Below are 18,520 nucleotides of genomic sequence, written 5' to 3' on the forward strand. Positions count from 1 at the left end.
AGGGGTGTTCTAAATGCTGTATGCTTTTCATCGTCTGGATGTATCTTGATTTGATTATACCCAGAAAATCCATCCATAAATGACATTCTCTCAAACCCGCATGCGTTGTCAATGATGACGTCCGTAATGCTGTATGCTTTTCATCATCCGGGTGCATCTTGATTTGATTATACCCAGAAAATCCATCCATAAATGACATTCTCTCAAACCCGCATGTGTTGTCAATGATGACGTCCGTAATTGGTAGGGGAAAGTCGTCTTTAGGACAGGCGGTATTCAGGTCTCTAAAGTCAATACAGATTCTGATTTTTCCATTCTTTTTTAGGACTAGAACAATATTGGCCAACCAATCAGGGTGTTGTTCTTCTCTGACAAAGCCTGAATCGATCAGTTTTTTGACTTCAGCTTCTATCGCCTCCATAATTTACGGACAAAACCGTCCTTTCTGTTGCTTGACAGGTTTAGCATCCGATTTTATGTTAAGGCTGTGCATTGCTTTGGGTCGAGTCCCGGCATATCTTCGTAGTTCCAAGCGAAAACGTCGATATACTCTCTAACGAGGGTGATTAGTTCCTCCTTCTCATCCGGTGGAAGATCACCACTAATAAATATAGGTTTCGGATTAGTTTCATTACCCATATTAACTTGAACTACTTTATCCTCAGTAGGAGGTTCTCTTTGCTCAAATCGATCGCCATATTGGATATTCATGTAATGTATCCAGGGATCTTCCCAAGTGGGTAACTGATCGTCTCCTTCTGTTGTGGAAGGATCAACTGTCGCCATGTTCGACATTAGGGTTTTGAATCTTTCTCCAATGCTCACGTCAGAATCCCAGGTTGAAGCATCGGATGAATACCCACTTTTACTTATTAGCTGGCTAATGATCTGCTGGCAATATTCATCATCAGATGACGAAACATAACCTAGACCCCTTTTATGGCTGTAATAATTATCAGGTCTCCCTTTCGGTACATAGGTAGGACGGGGTGGAACCTTAACTCCTTGACCAAAACAGAGACCTTCACCGAGTGCTAGGTTATATCCTTGCTTCTTCATGTAATCGTTTGCTTGTGAACTATACCTAGAGAAATATTGTCCAGGCCCTTCATCATCTGAGTTGGTGTCCAAGAAGAGATCAGGAGTTGGGGATGGATCCCTCTTTCTAAAGATTATTTCTTTTTCACCCCCTGTCTTCGCGGGTAGGATTACGGTCGTTCCGACTGAATCTTGAAGGTATTTCGTCGTCGCGCAAGATGAGCGAAGTGGCATGTGTAAGTTTGGGTTATCATATAATTTGTGTAATACATTATCGAGACAACACGAGTACTCTAAATCATTGTTTATTATTTCATCGGCAAGTTGCCAGTTATAACTTTCATCCGACGAACTACCACCGTCAAGATCGATTACAAGAGGTTCAATGTCATTTAGCACAAGACCTTTACTATTGTAGGCTGTCTAAAAATCACAATAGATAGCTTATCCCCCATCAACCACCGATGATGGAAGTTACAATCTGACGACTTCCAGAAGGCTGTAATCTGAAGACTTTCACGTAGATCGCTGAAGGTTACAATCTGACGACCTTCACGACAACTGATGAAAGCTCTAATCAACGGCCTTCACAATCAACATCGGGAGTTACAATCTGACGACTCTCATATTCTCAAGGAGCCAAGACGAAGATTACAAGACAATGATCTTTGCAACGCCATGACAAAAGAGATTACTTGGTGATAATCTCTGCAAGGCAAGACGCGGAGGTCCTCCCCGTGTTTCAACATCAAAACGCCAGGGTCGAACCCCGCGTTTCAACATCAAAACGCCAAGGTCCTACCCGCGTTACAACATCAAAACGCCAGGGTCGAACCCCGCGTTACAACATCAAAACGCCAGGGTCGAAACCCGCGTTACAACATCAAGCGTCTCAATTCTAAGACGTGAGGTTAGGGTCCTGAACGCCAACGTGGGCGTTTGACTCGTTCAACATGAGCTGAACGGTTCTAAAACTGTTTCCCACGATTTGGGGTCAGTTACGCCCCACTTAGGAGAGATTTAAGGGGCGGTTTCACCCCCTTAATCCTCTATAAATAACTGAAGATCAATTCAGTTCAAGGGGCCTGGTTTTTGGTTGGCTGGGATTTTTCGGATCTGAGACTTGGCAGCAAGGAGGCAGGCTTTTGAGGAGATTGGCATCATCTTCCAACGAAGATCATCTTCAACTTCAGCAATAGGGAGCTTCCGTCCTTGGCTTATAACCGATTTTCGGTTCAAATCAACTCTTGTTCAAGAGTTCAAACTCGTTCAGAGTTATCAACTCGATCAGTCAGAGTTATCAACTCGATCAGAGTTCAAATCAACTCTTGTTCAAGAGTTCAAACTCGTTCAGAGTTATCAACTCGATCAGAGTTCAAAACTTGCTCGCCAAGTTCTTCTAAACTCGTTCAGAGTTATCAACTCATCAAGAGTTTCAAACTTGCCACGCAAGTTCTCCACAACGTCAAATCGTGAGGAGAAGACATCGTTCCAGTGAATCAAGACGTGCGGATCTTCAACGGAGAGCAAACTCGACGCAAGCATTCGGGGGAGGCACTCCATCGCCACCGTGAAGAACCCAGTTTTAAACAAAGAGGAAGAACCAATTTACTCGGATACAACCTCTCCCTAGGCTTGTCAACCGAAGCTATTCCTATTGGATTCGACCCCGTCTCACGCCTCATACTTCTCTCGGTGTACAAGTGTATTACAATTGATACTCATAATAAGGGTTTTAATACAATGATTTGTTCTCGATAGTAAATTAGAACACAATGAAACTCACTATCACTAATCACACACCACTACCTAACAATATATTGTATGGAAATATTATAAGCTCAATACAGTGTGTGTGTGATAAAAGTGAATAGAAAATATGTAACTCAAATAATATAGCTAAGATATGAAAATGAAATAACAAGCTATATGAAAGTGAGTTTAGAAAACTTCTCAATAAACAGGAAGAACTGTAGAATGATGAGGATAAGATCCTCAGTTGGAATTCAAAGCCTCTTCTTGCTGTAGAAAACTTCTTTTGAAACAGACCAACAAAACCAACTTAAACACTTGCTAATCTTTTGATAAAACACACTGTAAACAAAAACTCTTAGTATATTGAAAGAGGAAGACACTGGGGTATTTATACCCACTCAAGACATCAGCCAAAATAACATTGAAAAGACCAAAATACCCCAGAGAATCAAATCAAAAAATAGCCATTGCAACACAACAGTCAATACGACGGTCGATCGTGAAAATCTGGCGGTCGACCGCGAAGAGCAAAAAGCAGGAGAACTATTCTAAAAAGCAGGCGGTCGACCGCGAAAGACTCTGGATGAGCCACGGTCGATCGTCATGGTCAACCGCGAGCCATTAAAAGGTAAAATGGGATTTTGAACTGTAGGCGGCCGACCGTAGCGGTCGACCGCAAACTGACACAGAGATTTTTACAGGTTTTTGGCTGACTTTAAAAATATAATAAAAATATTAAATCAATTCTAAAAACAGTAAAACTTTGGAAAAAGTTTTTAAATGATAAAATAAACATGTTTGAAAAGTAATTTTTGGAAATACAATTTTTGTTTGTGAAAACTCACTATTTTAAAAAGTGTACATAAAACCTATTTTTCGTGAACACAAAAATTGAATTATGACTTGTAAACTTGTGTATATATATCATGCATACATTATATATATATTATGAAGTATGAGAGAGATGTAAACATGAAATAAAAACTATTTTAACAAAGTTTGATAAAAAATCATTTGTATGATAGAAAAAGTCAAACTTGTGTTGTGTTTACATATTGAGCTTAAATATAGTCATACGATATATGTAAGTAAACTTCTCTTATACATAGGAGAAAGCATACACATGAACTTGAATCTTTAACTCTTGATCGCCATGTGTTGAATTCCTGTAAAGAGAAAAACAAACCACAAAAACTAAAAAATAGATTAGCTATAAATTGTTTGACAAATCATCATCAAAACCATAGGGCCAACAGACCTCTGCCAGTACAAACTTGTAACAGCCTGATAAAATGCAGATCAATTAGTGTCAATTGACAAAAAGGATAAAATAACATGATAGTATTAACATGACAGACAAGACAAGAAAGAACTTATATCACCGGGTCAAGTGTATAAAGGACATAGGCAGAAGTATAGGACAATACATGTAATTTCAGTGATAAAATAATCTTCATACTGAAGTATTTTCAACAGATACTATACATCAAAACTAACATATGCATGAAGAACAGTAAAAGTTTGAGGTTTTCCCCGAACATCATAAAATACTACACGTCCGCTGTTTGTTCTAGCAGCTAATATGTTGATGTCATCACTATATGCTAATGAAGAGAAGGGTGCCTTATAAGGAATACATTGGTAAGCTGCATTGAGCATAGAAAGGTGAAAATTAGCAGAACATCTAAAGAATGTGAGTCATTCACTAAAACGGGTCAGCAATGAATAAATAGATTCCTCTGGAGTTAAGAATTTCCCGGTAAGAAAGTAAACATCAGGCAACATACAGTATGCCAGAAGAGGAATAGATGTCAGAGGATAAACACCGAAATTTTTACCTGAAAATCTTTCTAGCCACTTCAAGCCACCACCATAACCATACCATAGTAGACAATGACGAGACAATAAAATTTCAACTGAACCCAGAGCTCATCGAAGAGCTTGATGGAGACGACCCAAAAGATTAAGGGGAGCAGAACCTTTGAAAGCTAACCTCGGAGGAATACAATAGATTGATCGCCATCCATGGCAGTGCATTTTAAAACCTGTCAAAATATCTTCTGTAACTGAACCATAGATCCAACCTGCTAGAACATTTCTTTTCCAATTTTTGCTTAGGCATAAAGGCCTTCTATCTCTCAATACCTAATAAATATTCAAATCAAGTTAAATGACATGAAATGGACCATGCGTTAATTACTTAACACTTGAAAGTAGGCATACCTTCAAAGCCCTCTTTAATGCCCTCTTCAATGCCCTCCAAAGCAAAAACAGGTGGTGTGTCATCTCCTCTCTTACTAAAGAACTTCTTTTTCTTTCTCTGCTTATTATTTGTATACTTCTTTTTCTTACTTCTAGAACGTCAGCCGCAACAACACCACTTTGGCCAACAATTGCAAGTCCTTATAGCGGGCTTTTTTGTCTTAACAGCTGGCATCATAGCCATAGAGAGCTTGCCAACCAACATATAGAACCAACATATGCACACAATATCTGAGCACAAAATACCCAAAAAATAGCATATAGAACCAACATGTGCACACAAAAAGTCGAGCACACAATACCAGCCAACCAACATATATAACCAACATGTGCACACCAACAACATCAAGTATCAACCAACAACATCAAGTAATCAGCAGTTGGTTACTGATTATGTATGAGGGTTCGGAACTGAATTAATATCATCATTGTTAGCCTCCAGTGCAAATATCAAACGATATTGCAAGTATCTAATCTCAGAAATTTTGACAATCATCATAGCCTAAAAGTAAATAGTCACCAATGTAGATTCGTTTCATGAAAACTTACAATCCAGAAAAACAATGCCTAAACACAAATCTCACGAACACAAAACTGAGCACAAACACCTTAGAAAACCTGAACATAAAGGACCGTGGATAACTTCTCAGTCCAATGCATATTTACACACTTCATGTTTGTGCTAAATACATCTAACTTATCCACCATTTTTAGAATGATCTCACTATCTAGGTTAGTCTTATGAGCCTTTACCTTGGCGGAGTACGACTTAGCCTTAGAACTTAATGTGTTGGGTGCTTCCTTAAGCGGAGGAGTATCCTCGTCATCTAAAATGTGTACTTGGGTAGATTGGGGAGAATGCATTGGTGAGTTCACCTCATCTCCAAGATTTATGGTCTCACTACGGCTAAACTTTTTCCAAACATCACTAGCAAATTGTCCTGTAGCTTGATCATCACCGATGATAAGGACGAGATCATCATAATGCCTCAGGGGTTTATTGACATATTGTCTAAGCTTAGCATTCTTAAAACTCTTGTCCTGAAAAAATATATTTTAATTAATTCAATGAATATAATCAAAAAATGGAAAATAAATCTATTTTTTAACCAGAGTTTATTTACCTCAATCCACCTATCCAAACTTTCAGATCCATGATGACAGTCTTCGTACTATCATCTCATCCAGCACCACTAAGACTACGATAAGTTTTCATATCCCAAAATCTTGTTCGTAGAGTTTTGATGTGATGCATGATATTATCCCACTTAAAAACTCTGTTAAACTTCTCATTAATGTATTGAGAAGTCATATGAAAAGCGGTTCTCTTAAAGCTTTTGTCGGGTTTGTAACCCTTTCTTACCAAGTCGACAAGAAATGGAATGAGCTCATCATCATAACGGGCTTTTGTCGGGTTTGTAACCCTTTCTTACCAAGTCGACAAGAAATGGAATGAGCTCATCATCATAACGGGAATCCCAGAACAAATGTTTGGTAAGAAATGGAATGAGCTCATCATCATAACGGGAATCCCAGAACAAATGTTTGGTCCCTTGAGAACCACCAACTTCAGCATTTATTTTTTTTGATGTGGTGTTTTTCCTCTTCTTTTTTTGAATTTGGCGATGTTTCTACCCTTTCTTCTATGAGGTCCCGTTTGGAACCTGATTCGGGAGTTGATCCATTATCACTAGTGTACGAAAGCTACACCCCACTAAGATTAGGACTGTGAAATTGTGGAGGCAAAGTTGGTGAATTCAGCATGTTCGTATATGACCCCAGATTATGATGCATTGGAAAGTAGCTGCTATCATGGAATGGCATGTTCGGGTATGCTTGAGGCGGTTGTACAAAGTACGACTGCTGAAATGGAAAATACCCACCATCGCCGTAATGCACGGACTAAGGGGCTTAAAGGTGGTGGGGAAGGTGATGGAACGACCCCCTTGCCTTTTTGATTATCTCTCCCACTCAATGATGTATTATCAACCATCACTAATTAAATAGAGAAAGTTAGATAACTAAAAGAAGTAAAACATGAATACATGAATTAAAAGCAGAATGACATTAATGGAAATAGAGTTATTGAGTACGTATATGAGCATAAATAGAACAAAAATAAAAATCAAGTCTTTGTGGTTACACCATGATTATACATATCACAGTAGTCCACCCATATCACCCAAGCAATGTCATCCCTAAGAGTCTTCCACTTATTTCTTGATTCAGTTTGCTCTCTTTGGGTTTGATTTTAAGTAAAATTAACTAAATTAGTGTTATTCTCGAAGGCTACCTCACCATCAATGTCTTCATTAAATTCTTCATCGTTGAGTAGTTCATCACTTGGAACCACGGTTGTAATGAAATTATGGAGTACCGTGCATGCTAATATGATATCTACTTGTATAGGAAAAGGATAATGCGGCTTAGCACACAAAATCTTAAATCTATTCTTTAATGTGCCAAATGTAGATTCAATCTTAGACCTCAATGAAGAATATCTTAGATTAAATAATTCTCTTCTATTCTTTGGTGTTTTACCCGAATGTTCTTTCAAATGATATCGAACACCTCGGTATGGAGAGATGAAACCTGGCATGGTTGGGTACCCAGCATCACACAGATAGTATTTGCCTACAATTTTATTAAGAAAATTGTTAAGTCAAGATTGAATATTAAACTTAATAAATTTTAAGTTAAGTCTTTATTTAATTACCATCATAGACTCTCAATCCATGTGGTTATGGTCTAAACAATGCATCCTGAAGAATCCTATAATCATTTACAGACACCTCCCAACGTGCTATAACATATGTGAACAGCTTGTTTAGGGTGCAAGCTACAAGTACATTCTGTGTAACACCTTTACGGCTTTGAAAACGTGCAACAAGATTAATCGGAAGCATAGCATCAACATAAGTCCCATTTATCATTCCAATGTAATCCTATAATACGTGTATCACACATCTAAATTAAAATTTACTTACATTGATTATATATTTAAATATGCTTAAAGTGTAGATATACCTTGAAATAAGGATAGTATAACGGGTTGTTAACTATCTCTTGGGGAATGTCATTGGGGGCTTGTCTCATGTACCGTCCACGCTGGCAAATAATTTTTTATAATACCTTGTTAAAATATCTACTAACTATCTCCCCTGATCTTATAAAATGAGATCTGACAATGCGATTTTTAGATTTATGACCCAGAATGTTCAGTGCCATGATAAGTTGTTCTTCCACTGTTATATTTCTTGAGTCTTTTAGTATGCTATTGTTCCTCATTATACTCGCTAGTTTAACAAAAGCAACACTCCGCATTCTAATATAATTCACGCAACTATCATTAAAACCATTATAAATTCGCTCTATGTGCTCAATTCTAGCTCTCTCTTGTCTTTTTTTCCCTTACTTGGACCACTAAGAATTGATTTACGTTTTGCTTGCATTCTCCTTATGACAGTAATTATTATAATTAAAACGAATAGAGTAGCACATTGAACCATATTAACAACACTTTGTTCATCGGAACAATCACCATCAATATCCATCTACGATGCAAAAAATCATTATCCAATTAGAAACTAAGTCGAAATCTAACAAAATCTGAACAAATTACAAATTACAAATTACAAACATGGATTACACAAATATCTAAGCAAAAAATATTACAGTGACATGAATAGCATTTAAAAATATCAAAGATATGAACTTTTAGCTCCTAAAATGAAAAAATTACTATGACAAAATGCTACAGTAACATTTTCATACTATTTTATCATAAATCAATAGTATTTTGAAAGTAGCTCTGAAATTGTTAGTTATTTTAACTCAATTACCTTACCTATTATGTTCCTAATTATGATCAATTATATATTAATTGTAGCTATGTTAGGAAAACAGAAGCTTGAACAAAACTCTTTTTAAAAAATTTATTTACTTAAAATTGTGTATTACCTTCTCATTAATGATCAACAACATAAAAAATGGACCCAAAACAAATAAAGAAATTTCCTTTCTTAAAAAAAGGACACATTTTGACATTTCTTCCAATTGCCGGTCAACTAGCCAAGGTCTCTATCATCCTCTAGACCTCTAAAAATAACAATTATTTGCATCTATCAGCACACATCATCTCTTAAATCATCAAATTAACTACACATCCTAAGAATCTAATCACCTCTTAATCTAATCCAAAACAAACTCTTTTCTATAACACCTCGGCAAAGTTCAGACTCACTACCCCTAAATTTTCAGATAATTACTGTAAATTAAATTTTTAATAAGAAAATTAAAAAAAAACAATTTTTACCTTGATTTTTGAAGCAACAGCGTTGGCAAAGATCAGATCTAAATAGCGTGAACAAATATCAGACGCCTCTCCCCCAATTTCTTCAAATAAAGCCACAAAGAAGGTCGCAGGAGTTTATGGCGGGAGTTTATGGCAGGAGGAGAGAAAGGAGGTAACAATAGCTCACTGAAGAAATCAACGAAGAAGACCAAAATCCGACGTGGCCAGGGTTTCTGTCGATTTCACTCGGTTGGGGAAGGAATTGGGGGAGAGGGAAAAAACCTAGGTGGCGGGGATTTTTATCTCGTTTTCTCTTTTTGGCCCTAGCGAAACAAAGCTGGGAAAGAAAACCGAAGGAAATGAAAAAACAAACGTGACCCCGAAAAAAATAACGTGGAGGGCGATGTAAAAGTTTACCACGGGTTAAATAGCGAACCAAACAGCCCCTAAATCAACTACAAATTAACACGCCCAAATCACAACAGTCAGCTAGGGGTTGTTTGGTTGTTGTTGGTAAAGTTGTGTATTTATGACACATCTTGGAAAGTTGTTGTCCACCTCATCAATTTCACTTTTATACTTTTCTTTGTTTGTTTTTGATTCCATTGGAATCATAAAACACTTGTTTGGTTTGCAAAATAAAACTTTAATTGTTTGTTTGGAAAGTGTAAAAAGTGGTCCCTACTCAAATGATCATATTGGTTGGAATTATTTTTTATTATTTTTTCCTAACTTCAATGTTAGCTTTCTCCTAAAATCATGTCTATTTTTCATGAAATCACTTTACAAGCCACATCAACATATGAAATCACTTTACACTATTTTCACAACTACAAACAAACAATTAAAAGTGATGAAAGCTGACATTGGGACCCACTTTTTTACACTTTACATCCTTTTACGTGTGCTAGATTTGGATCATGGTGGGCCTCAGGTGAATAATAGCATAATCTAACCTGAGGATTGAGCGCACAAAATCTCAACAGACTCGTACAAAATCAACAATACTCCTACCTTGCAGGTGAAAAAAGTTATCAGTGTGATTTTTTTACGGAACCAATTTCATCTCTAGACGCCCAATAAATCTCAATTCCATAGAGTAATATAAATAATTAGTATATAAACACTGTCAAGCACACGGATTATTATCCGGAGGGCATCTCTCCGGCGATGACAGGAGAAGACTTGGAATCTCCGGCGTCGGATCGGCCGCCGTGGATGATTAATATAAATGACGTTCAAATGCCCGAGGGTCCTAAGGAGCCTCCCTTTGCTTGTAGAGTGCTTAAGAGGGGCCTTGGTATGATCTGTATATGCTTTAATTTTTATATTTTCATTAATTGTAGGTGATCATTGTTGATGAATGCTTAATAGGGTGTAGGAAGTTGTTTAAGGGGAAAATTGTTTACTTACCCATTGGTCATGAAGGCATGGAATAATTTCAATATCAGTTTGTGGGTTTAGTTAGTTTATGTTGCATTATTTGATAACATGAAACTATAGCCCATTTTTTGAATTTAGGATCTGCCATTACCTAGCATTGCTCATTTAACATTGAATCATCAATAAACACTTTTGTTTGGTTTCGCTGGTTGCATCTCCAAGAATTTGGGAACATGTAATGGATCTTCAAAAATCCATAATCAAAATCTTGTTTGTTTACAATTGTATCAAGGAGGTTTGCATAAAGGATAAAATCCAACTAGCATGTGTTATTTGTAAATGAAATTTGTTGATAATATCAAGAGAGGAAGAAAAGGTTTCACATATCTGACAGAAATTAGGTCAAATTTTACGGATCACATTTGGTCCCTTGAAATGCAGATCACAAATCTGGCTGAGAAACCCGAGTTCTTATCATGGAAAATGCCAAATTCATAATAGCAAACAACCTTTTGCCACTGTACTATCTTGTCCTTCCTCCTCTTGATCTTTCGCTAGCCAATACTAGTGTATAAAGAGCATGTGAGGTCCAATCTACCTTTTTTAATTTTTAACTTAAAAAGTAGTACCTTAAAACCACTCCTTAAAACCACTTTGCCATGTAACAGCAAAACACTATTCATGCTACAATATAATTATGAACCATTAAAACACTGTTCATATAATAATAATTTGTCTTTTGATAACATAACACATCACGATGAGGTCAATTGGAAATATGATAGTGAATAATCTTTCATATTCACTGTCTAAGTTTGGTAATTGGTATACTATTTTGTTAACTGGTTTGAAGATTCACTTTGTAAATGGTATAGTAAAAAAATTTGTCGTTGGATTTTTTAATAAGTAGATGTATATAAAATTCATAGTATCATTTTGGTAGAAGATATACATAGCTAAATAATACCTGCAGCAACGCACATACATATGACTAGTATGGTTTAAGGGTAAAGTAGAAGTATGATGATTTTTAGGGTATTACACGTGTGTGTTACAAACAAATAAAAGAGGAGAGAGATAAAGGAAATATAATTTTGGTTAGCCCTCTTTTCGTTCAAGCATTTCTAGGTTAGAAATTGATCCCCACTTAGCTCATAAGGAACATATTCCTTTCATCGATGAGGTTCATGAAACCTTCTTTAGCTTCCATGAAGCTTCCTTTTGTGAAAAAAATTTGCAAAAACTATGGGAATATATGCCAATCACTTTCACTATGTCACATCTTATAATCTCCAAACTTAACAAGCCAACGGAAGAAACCAGTACTAGCTTTTATATTGCACCACCTCCAAATAATCGATGCACAAACATCTCAACACCCAAATTCTCTATTCTACCAAGTGATGGATAACCAGGATGAGTTTATCAATTATCAAGAGGAGCTCCTGCCTCCGGCAAGGGTTGCCGGAGACTTGGTGGCCCCTAGAATGGATCAGGCGCCGTGGAGGATCAACATAAGGGACGTCCAAATGGTGGAGAACTTTGTGGATACTTCTTTAGGTTCTTGTGTGTCACAAAAATGTACTGGTATGTTTATTTTTCAAATATATCCAATTCACTGATAGAAATATGAAGATAAATTCTAAAATGACTCAAATTTAAGATATTTAAGATAATATCAACTTAGGAAGTATTAAGCTTTGTCTTTTTATACACATGTGAAGTTGCATTTTTGAAGGTTGCAAATTTAGCATCATATAACAACCTAGAAAGTATTTAATCATATTACTAATAGTCTAATAGTTATTAATTTAAGAAAAATTTATTATTCCTCTTGAAGTGTAATAATAAATTATAGCTTCTAGGAATGACTTTCAATGATTTCTTGCCTCCTAATTGATTCCCTGATATTTTTTAATAATTCTCCATTTACAGTGGGAATGAACACATAATATTATCAGGTTTATTGCTTGACCTTCAGAAGCTAAAATGGTCAGTGCCCATGTTTCCTTAAAAAGGAAATTTTTTGCCATTTATTTTGTTAGTGGGTAGGGAGGTTAACTAGGGGAGAGAAAGGGAAACGATAATTGTCGTACCAGATACACGAATGTTCCTGTATGCACATGCACATAAAAATTAAATATTAATCATACTTTCGTTATTTTTACCACTACTAGCTAAGTTATTTGTCATTTCTCAATATATTTAGGTAAACAAAGCAGGATTGCAAAATATTACAAGAAGCAAGGGCAACTCTTGAAGGATTTTAGTGATATGGAGAATATTCATGAATTGGGTTGTTTAACTGGAGCTCCAACAGAGGTAATTTACTTTTTAGATATTTATTTTCTTACAACCTTTTATCTATATCCTTCAAATTGAAAAATCTAAATAAGCATTTGATCGGATTTGAACCTAAATTGACTTCAAGTGGATATACTTCATGTTGTGCGCGGCGAAAGTTCTCGAAACGACACGAACAATAACTCGAGATAAATCACAACTACTAAGTAAATCACAATCACAGCAAGAACAAACTATTTACATGGTTCGACAAGTTGCCTACGTCCACGGGACAAGGAGGGGGGAGTTCTTACTATTAGAAATCAAGAGAATACAAATAGAGTTACAAATCTCACCAATCAAACCCTAAAACAAAGCTCTAGATATCTCACAAATCTCCCACAATTGGATGCAGTAATTCTTTTCAAAAGACTGCTCAAAATCGTCCTTGCTTAATGCTAACTAATTACAATTAGAGTTACATATCAACTCAAAAACGAACCGGGTCAAAAATCAAAGTCCAGCCCAAAAACAGTCTACGGTCGACCGCGACGGGCGACCGAACCAAAAACCCGAGAGCAGAATCGATTACAGTCATGGCGTGATCGACCACGACGGTCGACCGAATCTCATCCCGAGACCAAAAAACCACCTACAGGGTACACGCGGTCGACCGCCACGGTCGACCGCCTTCAGTTCCGAATCCTACTGTCCTTCTGTGCACGTTCGCGATCGACCGCCGCTGACTCGCGGTCGACCGCCAGTCTGCCTGGCCGATTCTCCGGAACTTCCTGCTGCTTCTCTCGCCACTTCTTCAATTCTCCACCTCGGCGAATGTTTCTACCAAAACTGAGCCGACACCAAATCATCCACACTAGAGCTGAAACACGATCTCCCCCATCGAAATCAAACCGGCTGCATCTGAAAGATTGCCTACGTACCCTCTTGCCCAAGAAATCAAACCAAACGTAGTTCACCCAAATGGTCTCCAAAGACCTAAACACTGAAGAATGTTCAAAAGATTCAAACAATGACCAAATTTTACTCCTAAAATAACTTTGGTCAACATATCTGTAGGGTTGTCGTTCGTGTGGACTTTCTCCAATATGATGTCTCCATCATCCAAAACGTCACGAACAAAGTAGAATCTGACATCGATGTGCTTCGTGCGCGTACGATAAACCTGGTTTTTCACCAAATAGATAGCTGACGTGCTATTACAATATACCCGAATGGTCTCCTGTGTAATTCCCAAGTCCTCCAATAATCCACGCAATCACAAAGCCTCCTTCACAGCTTCAGTCACTGCCATATACTCCGCCTCTGTAGTAGAGAGATCCACTATGGACTGAAGTGTACATCGCCAACATACAAGTGCACCTGCTAATGTAAATGCATAACCTGAAGTGGACCGACGCTTGTCAAGATCTCTAGCATAATCTGAATCCACGTAACCAATACAATCCTGCCCATTCTTCTCATCCTTCTGGAATACCAAACCAACATCCACAGTGCCTCGAACATACCGTAGAATCTACTTCACAGCCTCCCAATGACCCTTCCCGGGGTCGTGTATGTATATTGATATCATGCTCACGGCCTGTGACAAATCTGACCTCGTACACACCATCACATACATCAAGCTACCTACTACACTGGCATATGAGACCTTCAACATGTTATCTCTGTCCTTAACTAAAACAGGCGACATCAACGCTGAAAGCTTGAACTGGGGAGCAAATGGAGTGTTAACTGCTTTTGCATTTCCATCAAAGCTGAATTTCTTCAACATCTTCTGCAAATAGCTCTTCTGTGTAAGCTTCAAACTCCCCTTCACCCTATCTCTCTCGATCTCCATACCCAATATCTTCTTTACCTCTCAAGGATCCTTCATCTCGAATTCGGATGACAGCTCCTCCTTCAACTTTCGAATAGCCGAAGAATTCTTGAAAGCAATAAGCATATCGTCAACATATAAAAGTAAATATATGTGCTCACCATCCTGTAGCTTGTGCATATAAACACATGGGTCATATGGGCTCCTCGTGTACTCATGGCTAATCATAAAGCTGTCGAATCTCTTATACCACTGTCTCGACGATTGCTTCAAACCATAAAGAGACTTCTTCAGCTTGCAAACCAAATATTCCTTTCCTGCAGCTTTGAATCCCAAGGGTTGTGTTATGTAGATCTCCTTATCTAAATCTCCGTGTAGAAAGGTTATCTTCACATCCATCTAGACCAAATCCAAATTCAACTGTGCCACTAATGCCAATAAAACATGTATCGACGAATGCTTCACAACGGGTGAAAATACCTCGTTGTAATCAATGCCCTCAAGCTGTGCATATCTCTTGACAACCAATCTGGCTTTGAATCAAATGTCCCCAATAGAAGATCCCTCCTTCTTCGCATATACCCACTTGCAACCTATAGCTCTCTTACCCTTAGGTAGATGTGCAAGTGTTCAAGTGTCGTTCTTCTGAAGAGACTGCATCTCCTCCTCCATAGCTTCCCTCCACCTGATTGAATCGGGGCTAGAATCTACCTCCCTGAATGTGGATGGAACCATATCATTAACGACCTCCACTGATAATGCATATGCGACCATGACATCATTATATCTAGCTGGCCGACGAATCACCCTCCTTGGTCTCTCTACTGCAATGGACCTCTGAACATGACCCTATTCCTAAGTCTCACCTTCCACTGTATCCTCAATCTGCCCGGTTGTCATCCTATCTCCTCCCAGTGTCACCTCTGTAGGAGCCTTGATGGATACAATGCTCTCTGGAGTGGGTGGAGTCACATCATCCTCCACCTGCTACGATATCTCAACTGTCTGGTCTCCCCTCACCCGCTGAGTGACTCGAGGCCTCATCATGTACGCCTCATCGAATGTGACATCTCTGCTAATAACTACCTTCTTATCCTATGGATCCCATAACTTGAAGCATTTAACTCCATCTCTAAATCCTACAAAGACTGCTTTCCTCACCCTTAAATTTAATTTACCATCACTGACATGGTAATAAGCTGGACACTCAAATATCCGAAGCGACTCATAGTCACTAGCCACCGAATCAAACCAACGCTCCAAAGGAGTCTTCCCGTCTATCGCAGTGCACGGCAACCTATTCATGAAATGGCTCGCATAAATCAACGCCTCGGCCCAAAAGGATCTAGGTAATCCACTCTGTATCATCATACATCGTACCTTCTCTAGAAAGGTACGGTTTAATCTCTCAGCCACCCTATTTTGTTGCGGTGTCTCTCGAACTGTGTAGTGTTTTCTGATGTCGTGATCCCGACAAAATTACAGAAACGGATCACTCTTGTACTCTCTACCATTATCTGAACGTAGAGTCTTCACCTTTCTACCTGTCTGCAACTTTACTTTCTTTTTCCACTCCACAAAAATATCCATGACCTGATGTTTATGCTTCATAGGGTATACCCAATTCCTCCTGGAATAGTCATCAATGAAAGTGACCAAATAGTTAGCCCCACCAAGAGATGTGTTCTTGGAAGGACCCCAAATATCTGTGTGAATGTAATCTAATATACCTCGAGTGTTGTGAACAGCGGTACCAAACTTTACTCTAGTCTTCTTCCTGAGTACGCAGTGCTCACACAGCTCCATCTTGTAGATCTTAGCACCTTTCAATAGCCCCTGTTTCGCCAATGACTATAGGGACTTATCACCTGTGTGTTCAAGTCTTATGTGTCATAAAGTGGTAGTGTCCTCCTCTGTAGTGATAGAAGCTGTCAGACCCCCTGTAATTGTCTTGCCCTTCAAGTAGTATAGGTTGTTTTCCCTGACTCCTCGCATCACTACCATAGAACCCTTCGTGACCTTAACTGTAGCATCCTCTAAGATCACTCTATATCCAGCTGTCTCCAAAGTCCCAAGAGAAATGATGTTCTTCGTCAACTGCGGCACGAACCTCACTTCGTTCAACTCCCTAATCACTCAGTGATACATCCTAATCCGGACTGAACCAATACCACCAATAGGGCATACGTGGTCATTACCCATAGCATGACATCCCCACTTTTCAGCTTCTCAAAGATAGAGAACCAATCCCTCCTAGGGCATATGTGATATGTAGCTCCCGAATCCATCATCCACTCCGTGGAATCAGCATACCAAACCGACGGTAGTGCAGGACACGAGTAGCCTGAAGAATCTGAATCTGAATGCTCACCAATAGCTTTTGCAACATTCGCTTCTGAAGCTTGTGCAGCTTTCCTTTTGTTCTTCCCGAATTTTTCTTTCCACTTTGGGCAGTCAATCTTCCAATGTCCTTCTTCTTTACATTACCGATATTGATTTCTACCAACACTCTTATAGGCACTTCTATTCTTTGACTTTGAGCGGTTGAACTGGCGGCGGTTTGGATCACGTCCTCGAACAGCTAATGCATCTCCTGATGCCTTCTCGGAGGGTTCAACATCACTCTTCCTCAACTCATAATTCACCAAAGCTGAGATCACCTCATTATAGCTAACTGTAGTTCTTCCATTGATCATAGTTAGAACAAACGTACTATAATCATCCTTAGGTAACGAACACAAAAGTAACATCGCCTTGTCTTTATCTTCAACTCTGATGTCCACATTGTCCATATCTGAAAGTAACTTCGTGAAATTGTTGACATGCTCCCTGATGAAAACTCCCCTTTTCATTTTAAACTGGTAGAACCTCTTCTTCAAATAAAGCCGATTCTCAATGCTCTTCGTAAGATACTTCTCATTGAGTGTCTCCCACATCTTCTTCGCCGACGTCTCGTTCATAACATCATAAATAAGATCCGGCGTCAAGCATGACCTAATAACACCACAAGCTCTACTGTTCATCTTCCTCCAAGCCTTATCCTCTATATCATCGGGTTTCTCTTTTAACTCAAGAGTCTCCTTCAAATTCTGTACATCCAATGCGTCCATCACCTGACACCTCCACAATCTGAAATTGATCTTGCCATCGAACTTCGGAATATTAATCTTCGTGTTATTAATGCTCAGACTCTGTATCGTCTTCGTAAGAGACGAACCCGATGTGCTTGCTTCTCCCATGTTGTCGATCTAACTCTTCAGATAGGAATCTTTACTGAATCCTTCGAACATGCCTAAAGCTCTGATACCAATTGTTGTGCGCGGTAGAAGTTCTCGAAGCGACACGAACAATAACTCGAGATAAATCATAACTACTAAGCAAATCACAATCACAGCGAGAATAAACTATTTACGTTATTCGGCAAGTTGTCTACGTCCACGGGGCAAGGAGGGAGGGAGTTCTTACTATTAGAAATCAAGATAATACAAATAGAGTTACAAATCTCACCGATCAAATCCTAAAACAAAGCTCTAGATCTCTCACAAATCTCTCACAATTGGATGCAGAAATTCTTTTTAAAAGACTGCTCAAAATCGTCTTTGTTTAACCCTAATTAATTACAATTAGAGTTATATATCAACTCAGAAACGAACCGGGTCAAAAACCAA

At 38.4% G+C, this 18,520-nt stretch overlaps 1 protein-coding gene across 4 annotated transcripts in view; it reads left to right on the forward strand.

Moving 5' to 3' along the window:
- Nucleotides 1-18,520, forward strand: part of LOC109829160 (metal tolerance protein 10) — a 33,855-nt gene that overhangs the window by 9,269 nt on the left and 6,066 nt on the right. Inside the window, exons 1-2 of one of the 4 annotated variants that reach the window (XM_020396298.1) lie at nucleotides 10,307-10,649; nucleotides 12,942-13,054. In XM_020396298.1, coding sequence (XP_020251887.1) covers nucleotides 10,520-10,649; nucleotides 12,942-13,054 — 243 coding nt within the window. In that variant the 5' untranslated portion in view covers nucleotides 10,307-10,519. Of the gene's footprint in view, nucleotides 1-10,306; nucleotides 10,650-11,947; nucleotides 12,320-12,705; nucleotides 12,725-12,941; nucleotides 13,055-18,520 lie in introns of those variants that run through there. The other 3 variants (XM_020396297.1, XM_020396299.1, XM_020396296.1) reach the window with 3 other exon arrangements.

The sequence above is a fragment of the Asparagus officinalis genome, chromosome 1 (genome assembly GCF_001876935.1).
Source record: "Asparagus officinalis chromosome 1, Aspof.V1, whole genome shotgun sequence".
NCBI classification, from domain to species: Eukaryota; Viridiplantae; Streptophyta; class Magnoliopsida; order Asparagales; family Asparagaceae; genus Asparagus; species Asparagus officinalis.